This window comes from Nestor notabilis, unplaced genomic scaffold, assembly GCF_000696875.1.
Source record: "Nestor notabilis isolate BGI_N333 unplaced genomic scaffold, ASM69687v1 scaffold24480, whole genome shotgun sequence".
NCBI classification, from domain to species: Eukaryota; Metazoa; Chordata; class Aves; order Psittaciformes; family Psittacidae; genus Nestor; species Nestor notabilis.
The window spans coordinates 25,890-35,483 of record NW_009910046.1 but is presented as its reverse complement, the minus strand read 5'-3'; the positions used below and the strand labels follow the sequence as shown (position 1 = coordinate 35,483).

At 50.4% G+C, this 9,594-nt stretch overlaps 1 protein-coding gene across 1 annotated transcript; it reads left to right on the top strand.

Annotated features, from left to right (window-relative positions):
* Positions 1-2,446: 2,446 nt before the first annotated feature.
* THEGL (theg spermatid protein-like) lies at positions 2,447-8,987 on the top strand (the record flags this gene model as incomplete). Its single annotated transcript, XM_010024118.1, has 7 exons — positions 2,447-2,506; positions 3,514-3,636; positions 5,781-5,918; positions 6,216-6,336; positions 7,448-7,579; positions 8,100-8,275; positions 8,873-8,987. Coding segments are annotated over 7 exons (865 nt in total), but the record flags the coding sequence as incomplete, so codon positions are not given.
* Positions 8,988-9,594: the final 607 nt, after the last annotated feature.

Sequence of the window (9,594 nt, the reverse complement as noted above, 5' to 3'; positions counted from 1 at the left end):
GCCCTGGCACCATAGCGCCACCGGAGCGCCTGCCCGGCAACGCGATGCCAGCCCGCAGCGCGGCCGTTGCCGCCACCGGAGCAGGTGGATCCTCGGAACCGTGCCTGGGTTCCCCAGGGCATCTGCAGTTTTCCTGTGCCCCCTTTTAAAGCATGGCGGCTTGTTCTGTGCTGCTGCGCGGTCCCAGTCTAATACAGTCGCTGCCCCCCGAGGCTCTCCGCGCTGAAGGCAGTAATAAGGGCTGAGCAGGGGACAGCCCGCGGGTTAGCAGTACCTAGTGCTCATCCCAGGAGGAGGATGCTGGTGAGGGGACGTGGTGAGGAGCATTTCATGTGCAAGTGCATCACTGTGCAGCTGCCCCGGGAAGGTACCAGGGAAAAGCAGTACAAACACCTGCCAGGCAATCCTATCGTGAGGACATTCACAGACTCCACCCGCCCTGTGATTGTTTCACACTGAAGAGCAGGCAGTCCAGGCTGCAGGTGGTACCAAGTTTTTAAATTCACCTTTTCTTGTCTTTGCAGTTTCTTGTTACTTCTCTGCATGCTCCCATGACAGGTAAGAACCCCCCAGGCCTGGCCTCCTGGCTGGGCATCCAGGCCATGCCCTGGGTCTTGCAGGGAGGGCTGGGTCGGGGATTTACGCCAGGCAGCGAGTCAATATGTCAGATGACACCGTGATAAACACACAGAGGAAAGGATGCTCTTCCGCCTGCTTCTTGTGTCAAACAATGTCTGACAGGTCTTTCCCCTTCAAAGCAGAAGCTGTGATCATTTGGTTTACAAGGGATCTCAGAGGGAGATGATTTGCCTCTAAGAAGTGAGTCTGTGAGATGCTCAGGCGCAGAAGGGAGGTGTTTCTGTGCCTGGCTGCAGCAAGGCCGCCTTTTCTGTGCTGGGAAGCATGGGTGGAACCAGACAGCAAGGGCGGTCCCCTTGTCAGCCAAGTTGCAGAACTGCTGCAGGTGCATGTTGTGCGGAGATGCCTGTGTGTTCAGAGCTTTTGCCGTGATAAAAGAGTAGAAAATAATAGGTTTTTTGTAACTGGAAAAAGACAATATAATACTTGACAGTTGTCGAGTGAGTCGAGGGACCTGATCTTGACATACATGTGGCTTGTTCCTTGGCTGGGTCACAATGCAAACTTTGCACAGCAGTGTCCAAGTCAGTGGTGTGGGTCAGTAAGGCCATGTGCATTTTGTGCTGGGCTTGGCTGTGGCTATGTGGTGGGTCTGTGCCAGTGCTGGAGGAGAAGTGAGGAGCCTGCCTGCAGGGATAGTGCCAGCTATGCAACATAGCTAGGCTGAGGGGGAAACCTCTCTGTGGTAATCCTTCACCCCCTCGCACCTTTGCATAGAAAAGCCCCTGGGGACCTGCTTGGGAATGAACAGCTGAAACTGGTTTTTGGCTCCTGGCGTGAGGGTTGCTGTCCTGAGCGTGTCCTGTCTTGAACTGGTGGCACAGGGCCAAAGTCCTACAGGCAGTTCCCTCTGTGGGATCTCTTTGCAGTGCTGTGACCGGCAGTTAGGCATGACAGGGAGATAAATCCGCAGGCATCTGATGCTCTAACAGCAGCCTGCTATTGCAAGGGTCTCTGTGGTGCTAAGATCTCTGGGAAGCATTTGCTGGGGCTTGGCATCTCAGGTAGGGATATCAGCCCCATTAGAGAAACCACAGGGGAGTCCCCACAGTGCAGACTGTTTTCTGTCAGCAAACACTTTTCTCTGTGTCCCCACTCCTCTCTAGGGCTATGCTGCCTTACTGCCAGATGATAATAAGCAGGGAAGCAATGCCCCAGGCTTTCGCCTTCTGTGCTTTTTCCATGGTGGGGCATTTCCATAGCTGACATTCAAGGCCAGGCTGGATGTAGTTCTGGGCAACCTGATCTAGTTGATGTCCCTGCTCATTACAGGGGGTTGGACTAGATGACCTGTGAAGGTCCCTTCCAACCCAAACTATTCTACGATTCTATGATTTTCAGTGCTGCTAGGGCACAGATCATGTTCCTGAGTCTCTATAGCATCTAAGAGCCCTGTCCTAAACAGACTGAAATAAAATGATAAATAAAAAAATACAGCTTCACCTGTGCTCCTAAAGCCCTGTGGGAAGTCTCCATGGTGCCTTTGAGTAAACCACAAGACTGTTTTCTGTTCATCTGGGCTCCTGTAGGCTGGAGATATCATCCATCTCCTACCTGCTGGGGTTGCAAATTTGTGTCTCTGCAATTGAAGAGATAGCACAAAAATCCATGGGCTGGTGAGTTCACCAGATTAAGTGGATGGAAAGTTACTTGGAGAGGGAGATCCCTTGAATGCATTCTCACAAGAGTTGGAGGAAAAGGGACAGGGGTTCGAGAGTGTATTACATGGGTTTGAGTACACCAGTAGCTTCTTTGTGCTTTGTTGGTTTAAGTGTATGTTTAATGGCATGTTTGTCCTTTTCTGCAGTTTTGACAGGATACGAGAGCTTGCAGAACCCAAGAAAGCAGCTTGTGCAAATGACCCCAAGTAAGGAGGTGCCCAGGCAGCCCTGCTTGAGGGCTGGGGACTGATGGGACCTCAGCCAGTGCAGACCCTTTGATTTTGTCTTGCGACTGCTTTCCTCTGAAGAGCAGGAGTCGCTCCAAAAATCCAGGTGGAGACGTTCAGTGCATGAGGGGCTCTCTTTGAGTTGCTCTTTCTTGCTTTCAGCCCAAGACCTGGGCTTGACCCAGTCTTGCCTTTGCTGTCCTGTCTGAGTTGCTCCACTGAGATGTTGCAGGGTAGGATGGTGTAGTGGTGTAAGGAGACTGGACCCCATTGGAGTCACAGGCTGCTGCATCCTGGAGAATACAGTCCAGCTTTGGGAGCAGAGCTGCTGCCAGCATTACGTGGTCAAGCTAAGGCTTGCTAAGCCAGGGCAACAGCCTCTTGATAACGTCTCTTCTCCATTGTCTGTATGGGTGTCATTGTGCTTTAAAAAGGTCCCACAACCCCATTGCCCTGCTGTTCCCTGTCCTGACTACCCTGGTACCCTCTCCCACCATGGCCTCTCTCTCAATGGGGGATGAACAGCTCCAGATTTGCCCTGGGCACAGGAGAGCAACCACTAACATGCTGCAAAACCTCACCCACTTTCCATGGCACACCCTGACCATAACGTTATTATTATTTTTACTGTCATACTTGTGGTATAGTTAGGTGGTAATGGTGAGGCAAGAAAAATGCGATCATGAAACTCCCCCAGGGATTTCAAAGATGTAATGAAAAGACCCTTTCTGTACATCCACTGGTAGTTGTAAAACCAGACTCACCACTTGAAGGCTCTTTTCTTTTTGAGTGGGAAACATTTTCTAACTCTGGACAGCTTGCCAGAGGAGGCAAGTGCTCAGGGAACAGCAGCAGCACATTACAGGTGGGGGGATCCGTAGGGACTGTATGTGTGTCCCATCCTAGGCAGGGAAGGATAACCCCAGCAAGCACAGTTCACACCTGGGCACATTTCTAAAATTTCACACCCTTGCTGTTCTTGCTAGGCTTGTTTGGGGAAACCAAGAGACAATATGGACCATCTCATGGCGTGCTATGACAGCTAGACCATCTGCAAGGATACTGGAATTGGCCAAGCCCAAGCAAGATTTTGGCAAGAACCTCTACAGGTCAGTAATGTGGTAGCACATCCTGGGGAAGGAGGCAGCTCAGAGGGTGCTGTCTAAGCAGGGGGATGTTGTGGGTCCAGGGAAGGGGAGATGCCATGTCATCTCCAGCCATCGCTGCCCCACAGGGACTTCCATGCCACTGAGACCCACCAGGCTGTACTGGTACTTGAAACAGGGGCCATCTGTAGCAGGGAAGAAAGTGCTATGGGAGTATAGTCACCCAGAGTGCTCGACTTCCAAAATGAGTAGGAACTGGGGGGTGCTGAGTTTGGGTGCCCTTTAATTTACTTGTACCCACTTCCTGGCTGTGGGAAGGGCCTCTCCAACACGTAGTGGTTGCTCTGGGTTTGGATCAACTGCCATAAGAACCAGCCTTGATCTCAGTTTCCAAGCACTTGGGAATATATTCCTCTGCCATAACAAAAACCCCAGTCAGCAGTTCTGCTTTGACACGTGTCGTGGTTTAAGCCCAGCCGGCAACTTGGAACCACGCAGCTGCTCGCTCACTCCCCCCACTCTCTTCCTTCCTCCCCCCGCTCCCGGAGGGATGGGGAGGAGAATCGAAGGAATGTAACTCCCACGGGTTGAGATAACAGCACTCCAGTAATTAAGGTATAATACAAACCACTACTGCTACCAATAATAATGATAAGAGGAATAACAAGGGAAAAGGACACAACCGCTCACCACCCGCTGACCGATACCCAGCCCGACCCGAGCAGCGATCTCGGCCTTCCGGGTAACTCCCCGCAGTTTATATACTGGGCATGACGTGCTGTGGTATGGAATACCCCTTTGGCCAGTTTGGGTCAGGTGTCCTGCCTCTGCTTCCTCCTGGCTTCCCCTCCTCTCTGGCAAAGCATGAGACTGAGAAAGTCCTTGGTCAGAGTAAACATTACTGAGCAACAACTAAAAACATCGGTGTTATCAGCATTGTTCCCAGACTGAAAGTCAAAACCACAGCACTGCACCAGCTACTAAGAAGGAGAAAAAATGACTGTTGTAGCTGAACCCAGGACAACACGGAAGCAGAGACATCATGTGCGTGTATGCATGCTTTAATGGAAACCTGTGTGTCACAGCTGTGTGTACAGAGGGACTATCTGTCCCTAGAGGGTTCCCTGTCTCTACTGGGGCTGATGCAGCCCAGCCAGTCACCTGGACACAATTAGAGACGCCCTGCATCCTCTTGGAACTTGGCCTCAATCTTGAAGCTAAAGGTTAGGAAGTGCTATGAACAGAGAAATCTTGCAACATCCTGCTGGCTGGTAGATACCCAGATCTCTTGCCTTAAGTTAAACCTCTGCTGTTACTACATGGTGAAAAACTAGTCTGTGTTTGGGTATAGGAGTGAAGAACTATGTAAAAAATGTGAACTTCAGTGGTGCTGGGTGATGCTGCATTACTTGAAGCAACTCATCTGTAGCTTCTGTACCTCGGCTGAAGGGAACGAAGCTCTTTTGGGGATAGGATGGTGGCTGCTAGTCTGTAAGAAGTCTGAGCAATGAGAATGGAGATTAAACTGTGCTGTACTCCTGGCTTTCCTCTACCCGGTGGGATGTCAAGACATGTGTGTCTGTATTCTTCTCTCCTCTGCCACTGTCATCAGTTCAGAGGTTCTCTTCCTCCTGAGAGCTTCTGCCTCTGACTAATGGTGCCTGCCTGACAGCCCTTCCTGCCTTTCTGCTCACCTCTTCCCTGGGAATGACAGGCATCTTCCAACGGTTGTGGCTGATGGAAAGCTGGATGAGCATGCACTGGCAAGTGTGGGGAGATCCCATGATGAAAGGAGATGCAATGGCTGTTAACCCATTGCAACAAAGAAGTTTCTAAATTGTCAGAGCTGAACAAGAGATGCTGCTGGGTTTGTGTTGTGGAGTAATGGTTCAGGGAAAGGCCTAGATTTTGAAAGCAATGCACTGAGAATGCTTAAAAGAGGACTTTACATATGCAAACAGCATTTACCTTTAAAGTCAGGAAATCTCAAGTGTAAATGCCCATTTGTTCATGGCTTTTCCATGTTCATCAGTGCCAACTTTTGTACATGTAACGCATGGATGTTTAACCAAACTTAGGATACCATCTACCAGGACCAAATTCTCTGCCAGTTGCCCTTTACTAACTCTTCTGTGCTGTTCCTTCAGGCCCCTCTACTTGTACAGCTGTGGACGGGAATCAACGATCTGGGAGCGTCCCTCTCTAGTGGATTTTCACTTCCCTTCTGATCGGATACTGAAGCTTGCTGAACCTAAACAATGCCAGGCTGCTTACCTGCTGCAAAGGTGAGAGGCCACAGAGCCTGTAGGGTGCGATACGTAGGCCCTTGGGGTCTTATAGAGTCAGTCCAGCTTTAAAGTAACAAAAGGAGGATGGGTGTAACAGAGGGCAAAATGCAGAGCAGGGACTCTGCTGGGATTAGGACATCTGGACTTTCTCATGGGATGTATGGGTTCTACACTGGAAATAGCCACAAGACAAAGCTTCACTGCAGCAAATGTGAGGCTTAAACATCCCAGCTGCAGCCTCGTTTAACCAGTGTGGAGGAATATCTGTAAGTCGTAGTGCCTCTCTGCTTCCAGACCTCGCATGTCCCCTGCATGGCCTGTGTCACCAGCGGCACTGAGATGCAAGACCTCCCCACGGATTGTGGAGCTTGCCCGGCCAAAGGTGCTGCACCCAGAGTTCCAGCTGGCCAAAAAGGTGAGGAGCTGGTTGAGTGAGGTTGGAAGGGACAGTGATGCAGCAAACTGTCCTGAGCTTTTACACCCTGTGTCCTGCCCCTGGATGTGCCCAGCATGTGCTGTGGAGGGGAGAAGCTGTCTGGTTCTGCTGGGGTTTGTGATACTGAGAAAAATTGCCTTTTTGGAGTGAGATGCTGTCTTTGAAAATCTCCCTGCTGAGGGATAAAGAACAGCCAGGCTGGAGCAGCTTAGAATAGTAGGAGAGCCAAGGGAGGCATCTGGGCTGCATGTCCTCTGATAAAGCAGCCTGGGAAAGTGGAGAAACCTGATGGGAATGGCCTGTTTAGCTCCTAGGGAATACAGTTGTGTTTTCAGTTGGGCAGCTGTGCTGTGTATATAGGGGGCATAAGCCTGCAAACAATATATAGATTTTAACATTGTTTTACCAGAAGCCTGATTTAGAGACATATTTCTGAACTTGCTCATTTTAGGCAGGTCATTGCTTTGGCAGGGGTGAAAGGGCTTGGGGCAATCTCAGATTACACTCATTCCATGGCAAAGGCTAAGTTTTCTGGATGCAGTCTCTGGGCTGGGACATAAGGGGGCTGTGCTGGAGCAGGACTTGGCATCAGTAACCCTGTGAAAAATAAGGGAAGATGTCCCATGCTGGAGCAGTAATCACTTTTGCTGTAGGAATGCAGTTAACTGCGCCAGCACTTTTATGCTGAAATCTAAGCGTTTCTCCTTATCAGGGGAAATGATTTGATTCAGCCAGGAAGACAAATATGAAAAACATTACTCTGGAAGAAATTTCTCTGCACTTTCACCTGGCTGCACAGGCTCTGGTTACAGACAATCCTCTCCTGCCTATGGATGGGTGACAGCTGGGGAAAAAAGTAATACTGACTAAGGCATACAAATCCCAATAGTGCCAAAATTACCTTCTAGTTCAGGTGAAAGAAAACTAATGCATGTCAGGAAAGTGAAAGTGCTCCTTCTTGTGACAACGTCTGCAGAGGGAGAGTGCTGGATGCTTATCTTATCCCTTTGGAGAAGGGAGTGTGTCCCTGTGAGCTCCTGTGGACAAGCTCTGTGTCTGCACAACCCTCCCCCGTTCTGAACCCATGCAGGTGCCAACACAGGTTACAAATGCTGCGGCCTTGGCCAGAGCATCCTCATGGATAGAGCAGCTGGCAGAGCCCCGGGTCAAGAAGGTGACCTGCTGCTACGAGTATGGCCCTTTAGAATCTGCCATTCGCCCGGTAAGGCAGCATCCCCCCGGGGCCGTGCGTGGCAGGCATGCTGGGCAAAGGGGAGGGTGCAGGGGCTCACTCACTGGGGCTCTCTTCATGGCAGCCCTAGATGTGCTGCTGCAAATGAGGCTGATGGGGCCGCTTCCTGAGCTGGAGAGCAGGATTTGTCCTTCATCCAGAGCATGAACTGACTCCCAGCACACATCCCCAGAGAAGGGCAGACCTGTGCCTAGCCCGCAGTTGTGGGGATGCGGAGAGATGGACAGGTGTCTAATTGAGATCTCCGGTACAGGGGGATGGGATGGATAATGGGCTATGAGCAAGAGGAGGCTGGAGGGCAGGTTGTGGGACTGGCCAGGCAGTGATTTCTCCTTCCACAGCTTGTCTGGTGTCAGATACAGTTATGGACAGGATCATGTTCCACTTGTGTGTGGTCAGTGGCTGTGAACCTGGCTACACTGAGTTGCAGGCTGGTCACCACCGAATGCCAGGAACATCTGTAAGGACCTTCCTCCCTATTCTTCCACAGGTTTCCAAGTTTGCTCAGGAGGCAATTGCGAGCCCTCGGACCCTGGAGCTGGCTGTGGCAAAAAGATTGCATCCTGATTATATGCCTGTGCGGGATGCTGCATGGCCAGTGACAAAGGCTGCAAAGCAGGCAGTGGCCACACCAAGGCTTGTGGAACTGGCCCAGCCTTGCAAAAGGTAGGTGCTGCTTCCCTGCTATGCAGAAATGATCAGCTGTCAGTCCATTTTGTGCAGGCCATGGCACCTTGTTGATTTGAGTTTGTCCAGTATGATTAAGCCACTGCTTTTCCACTTCCAAAATGCATGGGGTTTATATGGCTGTATGTGCTACTGCTACATGGATTGTGGTTTAAACAGCACTTTTGAGGTGGAAGGAGAATCAAAAGAGAAGAAATAGGAACTTTCTAATTCCAGTAGGAATTACTGGCTGGGACTTTGTAATTATTAACTACAATTATAAAAAGCAACTAGCTGACACATGGTGCAGTGTAGCACATTCATGTTGCCCAGCATGATACAGCTGGCCTCCGCCTGGCTTGCAGGAAGTGCTGGCTAGGGTGTTTCACAGAGAGGGAGGGAATAGCTGGTGGTAGTGGCTGTGGCAGCTGCAGTGAGAGACCCCCTCTCACTAGTGTCCTGGTGACAGCAGCCGAGGCATGACTGCTTTTGTCCTCCCAGGGCAGGGCTCAGGTGGAGGTGTGTCAGCTGGCAGGCAGCTTTGACAGCTGGCCCTGCTCGAGTTGAAATTGACCGTCTCTGTCCTCACTCCCCCAGGCTTCCTATGAACTTGACTCAATTCAACCCAAATGCCTTCACTGTGAAGGAGTCTGCTAAGAAGGCAATTTGTTCTGCTCGGATCAAGGAACTGGCTTGTCCAATTAAGCGCTGAGCTCCCGCAGAAGCACAGCCCTCTGCTTCTGCCAACTGTGCCCCTTGGAACATCACCCTCTTCGGGCTGTGCTGTGGCTGGGAAACCTACTTGAGCACTGCAGCACTGAGCAGGAACACTTCTTACAAGCTGCCACTTTTACTGGGCTAATCTTGGGAGTTAAATAAAACAGTCATTGCATAAGCACAAAATAGTCACCAGGGGAAAAGAGCAGAATTTGACCTAATGTGGGAAGCCTTTCTCCCTAAGATGGGTTATGTCTGGATTTTATAGCTCTTTTTATTTTTTAGCTGTAATAGTTAAAGAAGTCATGAAACAACTGCTGGGAGAAGCCAGCACAGGAACTGTTCTTTCACGTAAGTAAGTGTGGCAAACCACAGCCAACGGCACACAGCATGTTGATGGCAATGCAACTCCTGACCTTGAGCTTTTAAAATTTATGCTGAAGTTTAGAGATCTTCTTAGTGTCACTGAAAGTTTTGTGCTTGTGACAGAAATAGAAACACAAAAGGCTGCAAAATTCCGGATCCAGGGCTGGATTTGATAAGGCACAGAGCTTTAGTTCAGAGTTTGGAAATGCTGGGGTGGCATGTACCTTGGGTTGGCT